This window comes from Gigantopelta aegis, chromosome 2, assembly GCF_016097555.1.
Source record: "Gigantopelta aegis isolate Gae_Host chromosome 2, Gae_host_genome, whole genome shotgun sequence".
Lineage (NCBI taxonomy): Eukaryota > Metazoa > Mollusca > Gastropoda > Neomphalida > Peltospiridae > Gigantopelta > Gigantopelta aegis.
The window spans coordinates 16,587,664-16,608,943 of record NC_054700.1 but is presented as its reverse complement, the minus strand read 5'-3'; the positions used below and the strand labels follow the sequence as shown (position 1 = coordinate 16,608,943).

The 21,280-nt window shown below is 39.4% G+C and overlaps 1 protein-coding gene across 1 annotated transcript in view; it reads right to left on the bottom strand.

Annotated features, from left to right (window-relative positions):
* LOC121387429 overlaps positions 1-10,106 on the bottom strand; it is a 31,805-nt gene extending 21,699 nt beyond the window's left edge. Inside the window, exon 1 of the mRNA XM_041518544.1 lies at positions 9,483-10,106. Coding sequence (XP_041374478.1) covers positions 9,483-10,106 — 624 coding nt within the window. The remainder of the gene's footprint in view (positions 1-9,482) is intronic.
* Between the last annotated feature and the right edge of the window lie 11,174 nt (positions 10,107-21,280).

Here is a 21,280-nt window from a genome sequence, read left to right as displayed (position 1 = left end):
AGGCTGTCTGTGGGATCGATCCCCATTGGTGGGCCCATTCGGCTTTTTCTCGTTCCAGCCAGTGCTCCACGACTAATGAAACAAAGACCATGATATGTGCTATCCTGTCTGTGGGATGGTGCATATAAAAGATCTCTTGCTACTAATGGCAAAATGTAGTGGGTTTCTTCTCTAAGACTATGTTGCAATTACCAAATTTTTGACATCCAATAGTCGATGATTAATAAAACAATATGCTCTAGTAGTGTTGTTGAACAAAACAAACTTCTATCAACTTCAATAAAGTATATAAGCAGTGCATGCCTGACTAGATAACAAGCCATCGGACTCAAGGCTAGTAGGTACTGGCTTCATATCCCAGTACCGGCTCCCACCCAGAGTGAGTTTTAACGACTCAATGGGTAGGTGTAAGACCACTACACTGACTTCTCTCTCACTAACTACTAACCCACTGTTCTGGACAGACAGCCCAGATAGCTGAGGTGTGTGTGCCCAGGACAGCATCCTTGAACCTTAATTGGATATAAGCACAAAAATAAGTTGAATGAATGAATGAATGAATGTTTAACGACACCCCAGCACAAAAATACACATCTGCTATTGGGTTTCAGAAAAGGTAAGTATATGGAAATATTAAAAAATAAGTTGAAAATGAATGAATGAATGAATGAATGCCTGACTTCATTCATTTCATTTCAACTTATTTTCGTGCTTATATCTAATTAAAGTTCAAACACGCTATCCTGGGCACACACACCTCAGCTATCTGGGCTGTCTGTCCAGGACAGTGGGTTAGCTGTTAGCTGTTAGTTGTTAGTGAGAGAGGAGAGGGTGTAGTGGCCTTACACCTACCCATTGAGCCCTTAAGAACTCGCTCTGGGTTGGAGCCGGTACCAGGCTACGAACCCTTTACCTACCAGCCTGTAGTCTGATGGCTTAACCACTGCACCATCGAGGCCGGTTGCCTGACTTCATATTGTTGGTACACAAGTTTATTGAAGTGTAGAGATCAGAACAATGAAGAATGTTAGTCATGTGCTTGCTATATCAATTACACTGTTTATAGAGGGTAGTGACCAGGAAGTTCGTAGCACTTGTCTTTTCTACCAGCATCAGCTTCCTGTGTGGATCAGCTTTACAAGTGGGGAGACATAATCGCAAAATAGAGTCACGATCTCAATTGTTAAAAAAAAAATTAAAAAAATTATTTCATTTTTGCTTTATTAAACAAACAATGCTCTCCCCCTTAACCACAATACATACTGAACATTCTTTAGGTTTTTATTTAGGAAAGAAATATATATATTAATAATGATGGAAAGAAATAAGTGCAACATGACTGGCATATCAAAGAAAGAAAGAAAAGTTTTATTTAACGACGCACTCAACACATTTTATTTACGGTTATATGGTGTCAGGACCACACAGATTTTGAGAGGAAACCCGCTGTTGCCACTACATGGGCTACTCTTTCCGATTAGCAGCAAGGGATCTTTTATTTGCACTTCCCACAGGCAGGATAGCACAAACCATGGCCTTTGTTGAACCAGTTATGGATCACTGGTCAGTGCAAGTGGTTTACACCTACCCATTGAGCCTTACGGAGCACTCACTCAGGGTTTGGAGTCGGTATATGGATTAAAAATCCCATGCCTCGACTGGGATCCGAACCAAGTACCTACCAGCCTGTAGACTGATGGCCTAACCATGACGCCACGGAGGCCGGTCATTGGCATATCAAAGGCTGTGGTATGTACTACCCTGTCTGTGGGATGGTGCATATAAAAGATCCCTTGCTGCTAATTGAAAAAGAGTAGCCCATGAAGTGGTGACAGCGGGTTTCCTCTCTCTCAATATCTGTGTGGTCCTTAATCATATGTCTGACGCCATGTAACCGTAAATAAAATGTGTTGAGTGTATCGTTAATAGAAAACATTTGCTTCCTTCCTTTAGTGTTAGAGAGGAAACCTGCTACATTGTTCCATTATTAGCAAGAGAGCTTTTATATGCACCATTCCATAGACAGGATAGCACATACAGTGTACCATGGCGTTTGATATACCAGTGCACTGGCTGGAACAATAAATTGCCCAATGGACCCACTGACGGGGATCGATCTTAGACCAGCCACACATCAAGCGAGTGTTTTACCACTGCGCTACGTACTTATATGTATGTATGTACACGATGCACTCAACACATTTTATTTATGGTTATATGTAGTCAGACATATGGTTAAGGACCACACAGATATTATTGAGAGAGGAAACCTGCTGTCGCCACCATTAGAGTAAGTACATATATGTCTGTATTAAATACGAAGACACTGTGGATAAGGGTTCTGATAGCAGTCAGTATTTGCTTTTATTATTGTTATGTACATGTATAGAGTTTAACCTCAATGCCAAAAAATAGTGATATTCAATATTGGTCTAGTAAATAACTACTATTGCCATGCCCGATGTCTAGTGAAAAACAATTGTCAAATGTTGCAGTTATATCTAATTTGTAAATATGAATATCCTGACCCTCCAACGTTAGTGTTTTAAAGCTCTATCTCCCTCTTTAGGTGACACATATCTAATTATTACTATTATTTAGTAAAATTGTATTAACTTAAAATAAATTAGGGCTAGTAAATTTTTAATCGTGGCTAGTAAATTTTTAAAATACGGTAACTGATCCCATGGCTAGTGGATGTTATAAAAATTCTACATGAAAATTATTTCACTCAGGACAAAAACATGAAGCGAAATGGAAGCTTGTTTTAATATCCTATAATTATGTACTGAAACCTCATAAAATTGTGAATCCTACTGTTTCATTTGTATGTCACTCACACAAATTACAAATACACAACCTATATGTTTTGTTCACACATTAAATTTAGGACATCATGCATTTACATTGAAATGGGTTACCTGAGTCCATAAATGGGTTACACAACTTTTCAATAATGAAAGGCCTGTGATTCAACTAGAATATTTAGGATAAACAGGTATCACAAGTACATGTATAACTAACCTAAATGACTTCATACCATCACATACTGGTATTAAAAGATCTATTATATCAACGTACAATACACATAATCATATATATAACTACAGGTACCCAATACACCACTATTATTTACCTGAACTTTGTTTACAGTCTTCGACTTGCAATATGTTTGTACAACGGTGTGAACGACACGTGATTTCCTGTTTGTCACACAGTTAAGCCCAGGCAATGACTTGAGGGCTATCCATCTTAAGACATGTAATATATTTAGATGACAGGCCGACAGTCAAACTGATATGAATCATCTACATGGATACTAACACTTCAATCACCATCATACCGATTGGTATAAATATTTAAAATATATATATATTCTAACACGTTTCTGTGACACATGGCCTTTCCTATATAATTATGTATGTACATGGATGGTATATAGGGAAAGGAATTTTTGTTGACCAAGTCAGCACATTTTGTTTTAAAAGTATGGCTATTCTGTGGTTAACGTACAGGTATGGATCTTTACTTTAAAGTTAAAAGTTTGTTTTGTTTAATGACATCACTAGAACATACCAATTCATTAATCGCCAGCTGGGGCGGGACATATAGCCCAGTGGTAAATTAAGCGCTCGCTTTGAGATCGATCCCCGTTGGTGGGCCCACTGGGGGGTGGGGTGGGGGGGCCCGTGCCCTCTCCAAATTTTGTGACAGTTACATGTATAATTTTATTACATATTAATTTGCATTTGTTATTAGTAATTTGTCATTGGGGTCCCCCTAAATGGATTTTCTGGATCTGCCACTGGTCAGTGCACCACAACTGGTATATCAAAGGCTTAGGCATGTGCTATCCTGTCTGTGCGATGGTGCATATAAAAGATCTCTTGCTACTAATGGAGAAATGTAGTGGATTTCCTCTCTAAGACTATAAGTCAAAAGTACATGTACCAAATGTCTGACATCCAATAGCCGATGGTTAATAAATCAATGTACTCTAGTGGTGTTGTTAAACCAAACAAACTTTTAATCACTAGCTATTGGAATAGACAAACACTTTTTAATTCTGAAATCTATAGAGCCCTAGAATTAAGGAACCTGCTATTATATTTTTCCACAAACAGGGCAGCACGGCCTTTGAGATATACCAGTCACAGGGGCCCTGCATGGTTGGGATGGGAAAAAATATATAATCCACTGAAGGGTTTGATACCATGATTGAAGTACCTCAGGCTCTACTCACTGAGTGTAGATCATGTCCTGGTCTTATTTGGACACTCTATCAGGGATACAAACTAATGCTTGCCCAGCCCTTGCCCCAAGGAAATATAAATTACTGGGGACGAGTACAGTTTAAATGACGCTATAGTTGCATGGACAAGGAAGGAAGGAATGGTTTATTTCTAATGACGCACTTGACACATTTTAATTACAGTTATACATGTATGGCCTCAGGATATGGTTAACAACCACACAGATAATGAGAGAGGAAACCTGCTGCTGGCACGCAATGGTTATACACCCATTGTGGAACACTGGCTGGAATGAGAAATATAGCCCAATGGGTCCACTGATGTCGATTAATCCGAGACCAGCAGTGCATCGGTGCAGTGCATTTTACCACGCTTGCATGGACAAGTACATGTACATGTAGATATTTTTCAGAGTTGATTTTATGTTTATAATTCATTTCATGATTTTAAAAGATTAATAGATCTGTAAATTGTGTAATAAAAAAAGGTCTGCATTTTGTCTTCTCCAAAGAATGTGTGCATAATACACGTATATGTATGTATGTATGTATGTATATGTGTATATATATATATGTGTGTATGTTTGTGTGTGTGTGTGTGTGTGTGTGTATATATATATACATACACACACATTGTATATATGTATGTTTGTATATACATGTATATATATACTGAACAAAAAAAGAAACTTCCGATTTGTACATATAGTATTTGTTGTGTTAAAGAATTTATTGTGTAATGAAATTATATAGGTAGTATTAGCCATGAGCTGTATTATCAGGATTCATGAATTTTATCGATTATTTTTGCACTGTTAATCGTCGACAACGTGAAATTCAATTTGCACGTGCATGCATGGTTCGACATGTCCCGTGTAGTATTCGGTCAATTTGTTTTACTTGTCTTACTGACATTGTTGTCAAGTGAACGAAAACGCTTCAAAATTTGTTAAAATAAAAAATTTTTTTACATTGTAGCATTTTTAGTATGCCAAGAATACCCAATAATTTATGCGAATGGGCGATTGGCATGCTTGATGCTGGCATGTCGACAGAAGACGTTGCAAGGCATGTTGGGAGTTCTAGTCGAGCGATACAAAATATTCGCGTAAAATTTTGAACGACAGGAAGCACCAACGACTTGCCACGTTGTGGACATCCGCGTGTTACAACGCGTGGTCAAGACCGCTATATCATGAACACGCATTTGCGCAATCAATTCCAAACTGCCACTGCTACTGCTGCTAACACACCTGGGCTTCATAATAACCGAATTAGTGCGCAAACTGTTCGTAATCGTCTACGGGAGAACGGTTTACATGCACGATGTACTTACGTCGGATGCGTTTTAACGCAACATCATTGTCTAAATCGTCTTAATTGGGCACGTGTACACACTCGTTGGATACGGCGACGCTGGAATACCGTTCTTTTTTCGGATGAATCCAGATTTTCTTTACAATGTGGTGATGGCAGGGTGCGTGTCTACCGGAGGAGAAATGTTGTGTTCTTGAACGAGATCGTTTCGGGGGTGTGGGTTGTGTCATGATCTGGGCAGCCATTGCCCATGGTTATCGTTCACCACTAGTCGTCATTGATGGCAATTTAAATGCTCAACGTTACCGCGATGACATCCTCGCTCATCACGTCATTCCTCTGTTCCATAACAACGCCAACATCTCGCTTTTTCAGCATGATAATGCCACCTCTCATACAGCTAGAGACACTGTAAATTTTCTTAGGACAAATAACATTGATTTCATTGATGACTGGCCCGCTAAAAGTCCTGATCTCAACGCCATCGAGCATGTCTAAGATAGTCTGGACAGACGATTGAGGCGTCGTCCCAACCCACCCGCTAACGTCAACGAACTTCGTCAAGCGCTCATTCAGGAATGGAACAACAGGGCACAATATTTCACGCGAACCGTCGTTCTGTTCTCGTGTCGGTTACGCAAAACTAAATTTACGCGAACCGCAAATTGGTTACGTCATGACCTGTAAACGTTAAGAAATTAAAACTTGCAAACTTCACGATTACAGGAAGTTTATTCACGCAGACATACTACTAGTATTCCGACAAATGTTTTAGGCTGAATTTTAGATACTTGATGCGCAGCAAACCAGTAGACAACGTTATTTATATTGCAACAGTTGTAACTTGCAACCAGTCTAAACTTTTTAAAAAGTTTTAAAGAAATGTGCTCGGACCTCTAGGGACGGCTAAATTATCTGCTGCTATTTTATCTCTAAAGGAATATATGTAGACATAATATTGGATTGCCTATAAGTTTACATATGTTAAAAACAGTTTTAACATAAACAGGAATCCAAAAGTGTCACAAAAATTGAAAAATACTAACACCGCATAACGAGCTTTAAAAAACAAACATTTGGAACGTCACTGTAGTATAGAAGTACCATCGATAATGTGAAAGTAGCGTAACCAGCGCAAAACGAAAAAAGGAATCCCTTCAAATAATGATGTATCTATTTCAAAGACGTAGTGCCCATTACGCACAGTATGCATGTGCATAATGCAAAAACATAATCCGGGAATAGGTCGAGGCTTATGTAATTGTTCTATAAATATCCTCTTAAAATTGACTCGAAAAAAGATAGAAAAAATGCCTTTGAAAAGGTTCCGAATGCATCTACAGCAGTTCTGAGTTTTAAAAAATTTCACAGGGGGAGACCTCCCGAATCCCCCGGCTCAGGCACGCCTTTGGCGTGCAAAATGCTAAAAAAAAATCTGGTTATACCCCTGTATTTTGTTTCAGTACTGGGGCTGATATTCAGTTCTTTTATAATATTGTTAACTTTAGCAAGCATTAAAGACATATTTTTTTTGGTAAAATGTTTTTTTTGGTATTTGTTTTAACTTTATGTTTCAGCTAAAAACTATGTATTTAAAATATAATTTCAACGTAATTTTGAGGTAACCAATCAGGTAACCCACGGGTTACGCAAATATAATTCACGTAACCTAACAATTGGTTACCTAGGTAAAAACCACGTGAACCGACTTCCGGTTACCTCAGATTTCGAAATATTGTCCCCTGGAACAATATTCCACAGGCAGAAATCAACACTTTAGTCAATTCTATGCGCCTGCGATGCACTGCAGTGGTCAATTCAAGAGGTGGTCATACCCGTTATTAAGTGGGTGTTTTTTTTTTTTTAACCCCTACCACACTTGGTCAAAATTTCGCCCAGTTTCTGTTAACCTATGGCCATGATTTTTGCACCAAACGATGCATCATGGAACACTCTTTAAACGCATATATAACAATTATTCCCCCGGTTTGTTTTCATCAAGTTATGTTCAAGCAAAGTTAGCGGAAGTTTCTTATTTTGTTCAGTATATATATATATATATATATATATATATATATATATATATATATATATATATATATATATATTATACCAAAGAGATTTTTTATTTATAAAATATAAAAAAAAGAAAAGAATAACACTCTATCTTTCAGGATGAATTTTTACAGGATATTTAATTTTCAAAATGTTCATGGGGAGTATACCCTCTGTTTTCCTTAGAAATTACGATGTTTGGCGCTCTTGATATGAGTCCGACACTCAGTTGGAGACGGCTTAGCTAGATCCCATTACAAATCTGCCCGCCTGCATGCCTACTCACTGTTATTTAACATTTAGTCAATTTAATTGGTAAACAAATGCGAAAATTTGCAGATGGATAACTTAATTTCATAATACGAAACTCTACTACATAAGCGAAAAACCGTGCGAGCGGTGGGAATTTCTTGACCTCATTTTACATCAGACATGTGTTGCGCGACATGAAATACCATGATTTACGAATAAAGGTCTAATTTCTTAAATGCCTTCAAAAAGGATGTGGGCCTACTTCCGGTCCTCCAGAAAGAAAATGGGTTAAGTTTAGGGTTTTAAAAAATCATACAGCTGTAATGATAAAGAGTCATTAATTTTGTAATAAGGTTAACTTTAAAAAAAAAAAATCTGTAAAACATTTTGGGGTATGGTGTCATACCTGTTTTACCCTCTGACAGAAACCCTGACATACACTGTATTGGGTGTTTAAACACTGCAGTGCCTAGTTTACAGAGTAGAAACCCACAGATGTTTTTATTAGGACATATCGAAGTGCAGTAATAAATGTTATTCAGAATTTATACATTTCAAAAGGTCATCAGAGGAAACCCGCTACATTTTTCCTAATACAGCAATATATGCATTTTCTCACAGACAGGAAAGCACATACTATGTACAGCCTTTGACCAGTTGTGGTGCATTGGTTGGAATGAGACAAAAAAAACAATCAGTTGAATGGATCCATCGAGGTGGTTCCATCCTGCGATGCAACCACCTTTAAGCGAGCACTCAACCGAAAGACCTCCATAAAGATTCTGTTTTTAAAAAGTAAAATAAATAAATAAACATTAGCAATAATGAATAACTGCAAAAAGAGGTTCATTCTCACACACTAAAACCTCCACCCTGGTTACATTCCTGTTTATTGTTATGGAACTAGTACATTTTATGGATAATTTTAATTATTATAATTTACCTTTTTATGCACATGTGCAGGAATTTATGCAATGGGGAGGGGGGGGGGGGGGGACAGGTCTAGACTGTGGCAAGCAAAGTTTATAGGAGGGTCATGTTACGATCTCCCAGAAAATACAGTGGTCGAAATAATTTTAAGCACTTGTCCGTTTATCCTGACAAGTGAAAATCTGCTTGGGCAAGCAAAATATACCTCAATGGTTGTCCAGGAGACAAGTAAAAATGTTCAGTGCAGTTTAATTTTCAGCAATAAAATATATGATCCTTGTACTTGAATAAAACAAAACATTTATTTCGACAAGTGAAAATATTGCTGGACAAGTAGACTTCTCGATGCACTTGTCCGGTAGACAAATAAAAAATTCTGCTTATTTCTATCACTAAAATATTATTGAAAAAAAGAAGAAGAAAATTTACTTGAGCAATGGGGTTGGGGTTGGGGGTGGGGTTGATCCCCAACTCACCCTTGCACATGCATCTGCTTTTTCACGACAAAACAAACAAAAAATCTGTGGGGAAAAAAAATCTGTAAAAAATGTTTGTTTTTTATAATAAATGCAAAATGATGTTCATTGACCCCCCCCCCCCCCCCCCCCCCCCCCCACACACACATCTTGTGATACACACGTTTATCATTAGGCCTATGTTTACATTTCATCTGTACCTGGTTGTTTTTCCTGTAAGCAAAGGAGTGTGCACCATCTATCTCGTCTTGTGGCACTATCACTGGGGACTGGCTGGTGGTATCCAGCGGCTGTTTGGCCGGTTCCCCCGAGAGGGAAACGCAGCCTCTCAGTGGCAGCTTGGCAGGTGGGTAATCGTCGTGATAAGGAACACTGTTCTGTCTACACACGGCGACCGTATGCACTCTCCCTCGGTTTGGTGAATACGACTGGTTCGCTCCCATACTGTTACTACTAGTGTTAGACAAACCTAATGCATGGCCCTGCGACTTTTCACTCCGAGAGCCTAAACAAAACTGTCCTTTCCCCAATAACGCAGCACTGCGACTCTGGGGAATACCCGAATCTGACCAACGTTCGTAACCCGTGTTGCAGCCGAAAACTGATACACCACTACCATTTTCATTGTCAATGTCAGGCGATTTCAGCGAAGATTTATAAAACTGTTCGTTTGACGTAACGCCCCTTCCTTTGCTGCCAGAATCAGACTTTAAATAGCTACTGGCTACGTGATTTTGTTTACCTACAGTCGCACCAGAGCTGGCGTTTCGCTGGGACGTCACTCCGTTGTGAAATGAAAGCAAATCCGGAGTAGAACGGTCCATGTTTTTCCTCCTCCTTTTTTTTTTTCCTTCCTTGTTGTCGGGCTTAACACAATGGCATTCTTCCATTGGTGAAAAACAATGCAGCAAGTCGGTCTAAATACAATTCGAGTTTTCAATTGGTTGAAATGATTTCCGCTCACATGGCCTTGTTTACAAAAATGGAAGAGGCTAAAATGTTACCAGAGGTTGGTCCCAACAATTGAACCATTGTAGTACTTGTCCAGATGTGAACAAGATTGACTGTTAATACTCTTCAAACGACATAGACTAAGGAGAAAACGATAACGTAATGAAAATGTAGTAAAGAAATTTCAGTAAATTTAATTAAAATTATGTCTAAATGCCTTATGGCTAGTCCGAGTTACGAGTACTCTCAGTAACTGTGACTGCCAGGGCCGGATTTAGATCTTGGGGGGCCCGGAACAGGGGCCCGGGGCACTTCAGGTTCGGGGGTTCCTCAACATAGAAATTAAATTACATGACAAATAAATAAAAAAAAGACTAATTTTATAATTCTTACATTTTTAAATAATTTTTTTTTTTTTATAAAGGAAGTCCTTAGTCGATGAGGGGTGGGGGTGGGGGTGGGGGGCGCTCTGGCAGGGGGGGGGGGGCCGGGGTAATTGCCCCCGTATAAATCCGACATTGCTGACTGTAACTGTAAGAGAGCTAGACGGACCTTTGGACGCGTATAACCTTCCAAATGTCTGTCTAGCTCTCTTAGTCAGAGTACTTGGGCTACGTTATGGCTAATATAATTTCTGGGTTCGCACAGCCGGATAGGCTCTCACACAAAGCGAGCTTGAACGAAGATAAAAGGCAAAGTTCTACGCTGATTTCTTCCCAATTATAAGCACTAAGGCGCTGAGTACACGGACAGCTCAGATAGATAGCTAAGTTGTGCGCCCAACATTGGTGGATACAGGTTGTAACTAGGGTCTCGTCGCCCACCCACCCTGCCCGTTTGAAGTGCCCTTTTTAATGATTTAAAAAAAAAAAAAAAAAAAAAAAATCATCATAAACACTAAACTGTCCTGAAAACAGGGCCGTAGCCAGGATTTTTTGTTTGGGGGTGGGGGGGGGGGGAGGAAGGTGGTAGATGGTGCACACTCCTTTGCTTACAGGAAAAACAACCAGGTACAAATGAAATGTAAACAGGCCTAATGATAGGCAACTGAGTAGTTATTATTCTAAAACTCCTTAAACGGCTAAGAAGAGAATATTCTATAAGTTTCTATAATGCTTTCCAGATTTTTTCGGGGGGGGGGGGGGACAACTGCCCCCACCCTGTCCCCCCACCCCCGCTAGCTACGTCCCTGGAAAACACATATGATCTGAGTATCTTTATTTCTAACCCGAGTACACTGATGGTAAGAGAGCTAGACGGACATCTGGACAGTTATCAACACTCTCTTACGATAAGAAGTTTGTTTTGTTTAAGGAAACCACTAGAGCACATTAATTAATTAATCATCGGCTACTGGATGTCAAACATTTGGTAATTATGACTTGTAGTCATCAGGGGAAACCCGGTACATTTTTCCATTAAAGGCATATTGTCACAGACCACTGACCTATTTAATGGTCTAACAAAGTATTACCTGAACAAAAATTATTTGATTTGTCCCTAAATGTACTTTATTCAACCATCTTCATAGCCACCCTACTCCATTTATTAATGCTATTTTGTAAAGATAACTGAATTATGGCAATGGTCCATAATTCAAAAACTAAAATGGCCGAGAGGGTTGACATGGATTTCACTCCATAATGGTTCAGTTAAGGTGATGCGACAGCTAAAGTTTCCAACAATTAATGTAATTTTTATTTATTATCCATTTTTAGAGAAATAAGGTCCTTAAATCCGTGACAGTATGCCTTTAACAGCAAGAGATCTTTTATATGCACTTTCTCAAAGACAAAAAAACACGTATCACGGCCTTTGGCCAGTTTTGGAGCACTGGACGTGCTATGTGTTATGTGCAATAAGTGAAAACTCATTACATTTTGTACAACCTTAACAGGACCGTGCCTAGCCTAATATAACGGGTGAGGGGCCGTTAGAAACATCAACAGTACAAGTTACACAAGTTACCACAAGCACTTCGAACAATGCAAATGAACAAAATATACGATTTTAATTCAACTAACAACTAAAGATAATATATCAAGCACGGAACCACGAGGATGGGCCCCTTTTTCGCCAATGTCAACAACAACGAAAAAGGGGGGGGGGGGGGGCGCCTGTTCAAACACCTCTTACTATACCCCACCCCCGAACTCCAGGACCCGCGCCTGTATATAACAGCAGTGTAGAAGTAAGGTCGTATGACTGGGAGGAGTGAACTATTCGTATAACAACACCTCTCATTGGCTATTTAGTGTAACAAAGTGGTTATTTCCCCACCATTTAGGCCTACAAGTGTTATTTCACCATCAGCCAACGGGGAATTTAAAAACACAAGAGGTCGGTTTTACATAATGAAATACATTTTGATTAATATGCTCTTTAAATTAAAACATTTATTATAAAACTTCTTTTCCAGTCTTGCGTGAAACCTATCGTTTATTTAAAAAAAAAAAAAGAAAAGAAAAAAAAGTAATTTTTAGCCATCTTTACAAGGGAAATAACTCAAACTTGGAATGTTGCTTTTACATTATATCAAGATTGTCTCCCATCTACAACCTTTTTGAAAACATTTCTACATTTATTATTGAATAATAAAGTGGTCTTTGTTTAACAACATCACTGGATCACATCGATTAATTAATCATCGGCTGTTGGATGTCACATTGAATAATAATAACATTAATGAATAATAAACAACTGTTACTTAAGAAAGTAAAACAAAAACAAGCAACGAAAACCAAACAAGACAAACAGACCTAGCTATTATATGATGCACAGGCTCGTGTGGTGATCGGATATCGAACCGAAATATCTAAAATCGATAGGATAGTGTTAAATGACTGTATGCCTGGATGAATAAAGTACAATTAGGAACAAATGGAGAAATTGTGTGTGTGTGTGTGTGTGTATGCGCGCGCGCGCGTGTGTAGTGGCGTAATGGGGGGGGGGGGGGGGGGCAAGGGGGCCTTAGCCCCTATTCAAACTTAAAAAACCCGATTACATTTTATAAAATCATACATACATATTTACATACATAGTGTGGGTTGCCCCCTACCCCCCCGGTCAATATGAGTTAGCGCCCAAATATAAAATCCTAGCTACGCCAGTATGTGTTGTGTGTGGAGAGGGTATTATTACGGTATGTATGTATGTATGCATGTATACATGCTAGCACTAATGTACGCATGAATGTATGCACGTATGGATGGATAGATGGATGGGTGCATTATATAGACTGGATGTGGCGCGTACGATCCGGTATACCCCCCAAAAAACAAACAAACAAACAACACAACAACAACAACAAAAAAAAACCCCAAACAACAACAAAAAAACAAACACCGAAATACATTAGTTTTAACGAGAGCGTCTAGACTGACATCTTCATAAATCAAGGCTAATATTCGTTCCTCGTATTCAGGGAACGAATATTAGCCTTGATTTATGAAGATGCTAGACTGGATGCGTGTGACTGCAAAACGCACGCGGTCAGCGACAATGAAATACTGGTACGGTATATGAAGTATATGATCCAAAACATCAGACACAACAGTCAGACCGCACGCACGCGCCGCATCCAGTCTATATGAGCCTTTAGTGTATGGATGCATGGATACATATGTGCGTGGTTGGTCTCTCTCTCTCTCTCTCTCTCTCTCTGTCTGTCTCTCTCTCTCTCTCTCTCTCTCTCTCTCTCTCTCTCTCTCTCTCTCTCTCTCTCTCTCTCTCTCTCTCTTTCTGTGTGTTGTGTGTGTGTGTGTGTGTGTGTGTGTGTGTGTGTGTGTGATCGTTCATACAAATACGGTATAGAAGCTGGCAACTTCGTGTTTGTCTTTTGAATTAATAAAACGTCTCAAGGTCTGGAAAGATGACACGGTGCACTTGGGTCACGTATTACGTCTACAATCCGTAAGCAATCAGACCTAATGTAAACAACTACCACACTGTTAGAGGGAGAGAGAGAGAGAGAGAGAGAGAGAGAGAGAGAGAGAGAGAGAGAGAGAGAGAGAGAGAGAGAGAGAGAGAGAGAGAGGATGGAGAGAGAGGATGGAGAGAAAGAGCGAGAGACAGTGTCAGACAGAGAGACAGAGGGATAGAGATAGGGAAGGAGGGGAGAGAGACAGGATGGAGAGAGAGAGAGAGAGAGGAAGAGAGGGAGAAAGGATGGAGAGAGAGAGAGAGAGAGAGAGAGAGAGGAGGAGAGAGAGAGAGAGAGAGGGAGGGAGGGAGGGAGGCAGGGATGATGGAGAGACAGGATGGAGAGAAAGAGCGAGAGACAGTCAGACAGAGAGAGACAGAGAGGGATAGAAAGAGGGAAGGAGGGGAGAGATACAGGATTGAGAGAGACAGAGAGAGGGAGAAAGAGGATGGAGAGAGAGAGAGAGAGAGAGAGAGAGAGAGAGAGAGAGAGAGAGAGAGAGAGAGAGAGAGAGAGAGAGAGAGAGAGACCGAGGGGAGAGACTTAGACATAGAGAGAGAGAGAAATACAGAGAGAGAGAGAGAGAGAGAGAGAGAGAGAGAGAGAGAGAGAGAGAGAGAGAGAGAGCGAGCGACGGAGCGACGGTAATACAGAGATATAGAGACCGAGAAAGAGAGTCTGGAAAGATAACACGGTGCACTTGGGTCACGTATTACGTCTACAATCCGTAAGCAATCAGACCTAATGTAAACAGCTACCACACTGTTGGAGAGAGAGAGAGAGAGAGAGAGAGAGAGAGAGAGAGAGAGAGAGAGAGAGAGAGAGAGAGAGAGAGAGAGAGAGAGAGAGAGAGACACACACACACACACACACACACACACACAGACAGACAGAGACAGAGGGAGATAGACATACCGAAAGAGACAGATGCAACAATTTTTAAGGTATTGAAAGAGAGGGGTGGGTAGATGAGGTGGGGTGGGGGTAACTCAATCGGTAGAGCACTCGTCATGGTTGCATCATATCGTCAAACAACCTCAGCAACCCATTATTATTTTCCCCCATCCCAACCAGTGCACCATGACTTGTACAATTATATCAAAGACCGAGGCCAGATATGAATCTATCGATGGTACTTCACTTAAAGGGACATTCCCGAGTTTGCTGCATTGTAAGATGTTTCTGACTGATAAAATATTTCTACGATTAAACTTACATATTAAATATATTTTCTTGTTTAGAATATCAGTGTGTTTCTGGTCGTCTTAATATTTGTAAGAAGCCCAAACTGGATTTTGTCTTCAAATAATTTCGTACGTACGAAAAATAATATTTTAGCTAATAAAATGAAATTTAACCTAGTACAAATATTAGAACGATCAGAAACACGTTTAATATACAGCCACTAAAATTTTATGCAGAAAAATATATTTGATATGTAAGTACTATCGTTAAAATGTCTCTGTTAGTCTGTCACTTTGCTGCAATTTTTAAGATGTTATCGACTAACAGAGACTTTTGACGAAAAATAGCCCAATGAGCTCACCGACGGGGATAATAGATCCTAGACGGTGGCCATGGTTAAAGGGACATTCCCGAGTTTGCTGCATTGTAAGATGTTTCCGACTAATAAAATATTTCTACGATTAAATTTACATATTAAATATATATATTATTTTTTTTTAGAATATCAGTGGCTGTATATTCAATATGTTTCTGGTCGTCTTAATATTTGAAAGAAGTCCAAACTGGATTTTGTCTTCAAATAATTTCGTACGTACGAAAAAATAGTTTTTAGAAAATAAAATGAAATTTAACTTAGTACAAATATTAGAACGATCAGAAACACGTTTAATTTAGAGCCACTAATATTTTATGCAGAAAAATATATTTGATATGTAATTACAATCGTTAAAAAGTCTCTGTTAGTCGATAACATCTTAAAAGTTGCAGAAAACTCAGGAATGTCACTTTAAAATTTGTCAAATACACGACATGCAGTGTCCACTTTCAAAAAATTAAAAACCTATAACCACCTAAAAGGGGCACTTACGATCTATTTTGTTTTTATTACGTACCCTCAAATTATTTTCTGGCAAAAATGCGTGTCATTCTAATTTCTTGAACAGCTCTGATGGTCATCATTGGTCTTGGACATTCATAATCTCCGATTTAAGTCATTTCATTCTTTATTGACTTTGAGCTAAAAAGCTCATCAGTTACAAGAAGAAAATATATAAATACACAAATACAAATGAGGAGTGTGAAATATATATGAAGGGTCCAAGGGAATAACCTATGACATTATAAAGGTCATATTTGTCAAGGTCACAATGACACAATAAGATAAAAACCTGTACTTATGGTAGGCCATTAAGAGATGTTAGTAAAGCCTGTTTGCTTAGGTACAAATATGCCATGATTGTAGAGTTGTAAACTTTAAAATTATATATATATATATATATATATATTTAAAAATTTCAAAAGTGTGACCCCACAGGTTATTCCCGTGTACCCTTCATATTTACGTGTTCCTTTCAGGAAGCTGAACAAACTTCCTGATTATGATAGGAGAAAGAGAAAAATAACTTTAAAAAAATAAATCTTTTGTTGTATCCAAAACGTCCGCTGTAGTTGCTTTATGCTAGTGTTAAATGAAAAGACTGCACTATGTAGCGTTGGAACGAATGGCAAACCGCATAAGTTCTATAGCTAATCTTTATAAGGTATTTCTTATTTAACCCCCGTTGTACCTTAAACCCCATAAATGACAGCTTCAGAGTTTTGCATCGTTCAGTTTTGGGACGGGCCGTAGCCAGTGATAAAGCGTTCGCTTGGTGGTCTAGGATCAACCCCCGTCGGTGCACCCATTGTGCAATTTCTCGTTCCAGCCAGTATAACACGACTGATATATCAAAGGCCGTGCTGTCCTGTGTGTGTGGGGGATGGTGCATATAGAAGACCCATTGCTACTAATGGTTTTCCTCTCTGAAACTATATGTCAAAATTACCAAATGTTTGACATCCAATAGTCGATGATTACTAAATCAATGTGCTCTAGTGGAGTCGTTAAACAAAACAAACTTTGTTTTTACTCTAATGGTGAGTTCAATTTGGTTTCAAATTCCATGTGGTCTCTTAGTTAGAATATTTCCATCACTATATTTTGTTCCTAAACAGATGCCTTAAGAATGATCAATATGCGTTGTGGTTGGGGGGACCGGCCTCGGTGGCATCGTGGTTAAACCATCGGTCTACAGGCTGGTAGGTAATGGGTTCGGATCCCAGTCGAGTCATGGGATTTTTTAATCCAGATACCGACTCCAAACCCTGAGTGAGTGCTCCGCAAGGCTCAATGGGTAGGTGTAAACCACTTGCATCCACCAGTGATCCATAACTGGTTCAACAAAGGCCATGGTTTGTGCTATCCTACCTGTGGGAAGTGCAAATAAAAGATCCCTTGACGCCACCGAGGCCGGTACACAAAAACTCCAAGCCATTAAAAAACAATGTGTAGACCGTTTCCATGTAATGATCGAGCATTACATTCTTTAGACTACTCTTTTAAGTGCAATATTATAATGAATATCTAGTCTATACTCTAGTAATTGTATCTACTCACATCATTATGCAATCCACACGTCTTATCCATAACGTAGGCTACTACTAGAACGTTCCTTTCAAAGACGTCTGCTAAATTTGACTAAGTTTCTTTGTTGACGAAAATGTCGCCTACTTCCTACATACCAGCACCTCTACAGCTATCACCACCACCACCGTGGATACCACGACGTTACTGTCGTAAACAGAAGCATTAAAAAACCCAAACAATATTACATAAAGATTTCCTTTTCGTTATAAAATTCGACGGCGTCGTTATAAAACCTCTAGCCTAGATATGGCTCAAAGGGCGATCTCTATAAAGCTACAAAAATAGATCATAACATTATACAATATTTTTTGATACGCGCATCACGCCACGGCCACCACTGCAGTACAATTTATTGCTATCACAAAGCATTGAATTGACATTATTATGCTATGGTATAGTACTCACGGGTCAACGTATTCAGGCATGCCGAGTTTTTTCTTTTTAAACGTGTCATGGCCGAGTAGAGATAGCGAGTAGCAACATGGCGTGGCGGTGTGAAAGAGTGTCAAAGCATCGCCATGTCCGGACGCTCACACACTTCACAACAAAATTCCACGTCCTCGTCACTCGGTGAACCTGCAGCCCCAGGAAATGGCTGCCGTATTTCCTTGCACTGCGTAACGGCTCGACGGCACGTTTTTGAGTCTTTAGTCATAACCACACGGTTAATTCCACTGCATTGTTCAGGTTGTGTTTTTTTTTTAATTTTTTTTTTTAACGAGTTTCCTTTATCGCTTGCTGCTGGTAAAGAGATCTAGTGACGCAATGATGGAGCCAGAGCCTCTTGGAGGGGTGATGGGGTGGTGTTGATGGTGGTTTGTGGTGTGTGTGTGGGGGGGGGGGGGGGGGAGGGGGGGGGGGGGGGGGGGGGGGGGGGGGGGGGGGGGGGGGGGGACTCGATGTACGTCCAAAGGGAAGGAAAAGAAGTTGTAAACTTTTGAAACAGGGCTGGACATAACGGCCTGCGAAAAGCAAAAACAAAAAACCTGTCCATATTTTAGACTTAGCAGGTGAAGTAGAAACAAAGAAAGAAACAAATGTTTTATTTAACGACGCACTCAACACATTTTATTTACGGTTATATGGCGTCAAACATATGGTGAAGGACTACACATATAATGAGAGGAAACCCGCTGTCGCCACTTCATGGGCTACTCTTTTCGATTAGCAGCAAGAGATCTTTTATATGCACCATCCCACAGACAGGGTAGTGCATACCACGGCCTTTGATATACCAGTCGTGGTGCACTGGCTGGAACGAGAAATAGCCCAATGGGCCCACCGACGGGGATTGAGCGAACGCTGTACCACTCGGCTACGTCCCGCCCCCCGTTCCAGCCAGTGCACTACGACTGGTATATCAAAGGCCGTGGTGTGTATTACCCTGTCTGTGGGTTGATGCATATAAAATATCCCTTGCTGCTAATCGAAAAGAGTAGCCCATGAAGTGGCGACAGCGGCTTTTCTCTCTGAATATACTATTATGTGTCGTTCTTAACCATATGTCTAACGCCATATAATCGTAAATGAAATGTGTTGAGTGCATCGTTAAATAAAATATTTCTTTCTTGGGTGGGACAGACATAAATATATCACACTAGAAAATTATATTTCAAATAGATAAATGTATATAAATTCATGGGACATTCCCGAGTTTGTCGCATTGTAAAATGTTTCCAACCAATAAAATATTTCTACGATTTAACTATGTTAAATATATTTTCATGTTTGGAATATCAGTATCTGTATATTCATTGTGTTTCTGGTCGTCTTCATATTTGTAAGAAGCCCAAACTGGATTTTGTCTTCAAATAATTTCGTACGTATGCAAAAATCGTTTTTAGGAAATAAAATAAAATTTAACCTAGTACAAATATTAGAACGATCGGAAACACGTTTAATATAAACCCACTAATATTTTATGCACAAAAATATATTTGATATGTAATTACAATCGTTAAAAAGTCTCTGTTAGTCGATGACATCTTAAAAATTGCAGCAAACTCAGGAATGTCCCTTTAATGAAAGACAGTCAAAATAAACCAAATAAGTTCTTATTGACCTGACATTTACTTCATTCTCTGTACAAAATATATAGTTCATACACAGACAGCCAAACGTATTATTACAAATACAAAAATAGTATATTGAAAATATACGTATCCATTTCTACTTTTGAAAACACGTGTCGTCCAGTACAGATAATCACCCTATTTCCTGCACGGAACATCTTTAATGAATGGAGAGAAAAAACCCGAAAATCACAAGACGTCCAAATATTAGATATTGATTTTATTATGTATAACGAACTCTTTAATTACAGTGCCTACCCCTAGACAAAGTTAAATTGCTCCCGGTAAGCCCAGAACGAGTTATAGTTGACGACACGACAAATGGCACGTACGATAATCGCTTATAGGTAGTACTAAACCAAATAACTTCCGGCTGGGTCAAAGTTGGAGGTGCACCGAACTTTTAATTGAGAAGTGAACACCACAAGTCCTGTGATTGGTTATAAATGTGAGTGTATTGGTTGTAAAAAAAATTAGTTTTATCTGGGCTAAAAATGTATGCAATTTTATTTCATCTAGTACCACTGTGTCAAGTAGCCTTGTGCTTGGAACATGCATGGTGTACCTGTAAAAAAAACAACTCAAATTTGGTGCGGAACTAGGGTAGTCATAGACGCTACCCGTTATCTCAGAAATGAGCAGCTTGACACCCACTTTTTTGTGATTCACTTTAAGGGTGAGGGGTGGTAGTATTTATATCCGTGGCGTTTATGTCGATTGATACGTTGCAGGTAGGGGTTTTAGCCACATATGTTACTATTGTCGTCTATGGGATTTGATTTGGTATTATACACCCTATAAACCAATATGGCAGATGCGGTGTCTAAGGGTTGAATTGATGGGATGGGGGGGCCAACCACCGCGGGATGTTACCACCAGCCGCGCCTCCTCGAATAACGTGGCGTTTTTTTGTGTTTGTTTTTTTTGTTTGGGGGGGTGTGGTTGGGGCTGCTTATTATAAAAATGTGGCTGTTTTACTCTAAATAATAATATACTTTGATTTTTTATACAAAGGAAAAAGTGTGTTTATGTTTTTGTTTTTTTATGTTTCCCCCCCCCCCCCCCTGGGAGGCGCCCCTCCCTGGGCAGAGGGTGGAGGTTGGGGGGGTTGGGAGGCAAAGTTTTGCCTCCCCTTTGTTTTCCCCTTATTAATTTCCCCCGCAACTGAGTAAACATATGTTTTTTGGCTAAAACTCGTAACCTGCCCAGCTTGTTAAAAATCACAAATCGACCATAAACAACACGTAACCTATAATTTGAAAATAAAAATTTGCAAATACCATCCCCCCCCCCCCCCCCCCCCCCCCCATGGAAAAAAAAAAAACCTTAAATTTGTTTTTTTTTTTTTTTTTTCACAACCAAACACACCTCACATTTTATCTTCCAACAATCCCCTAAAAT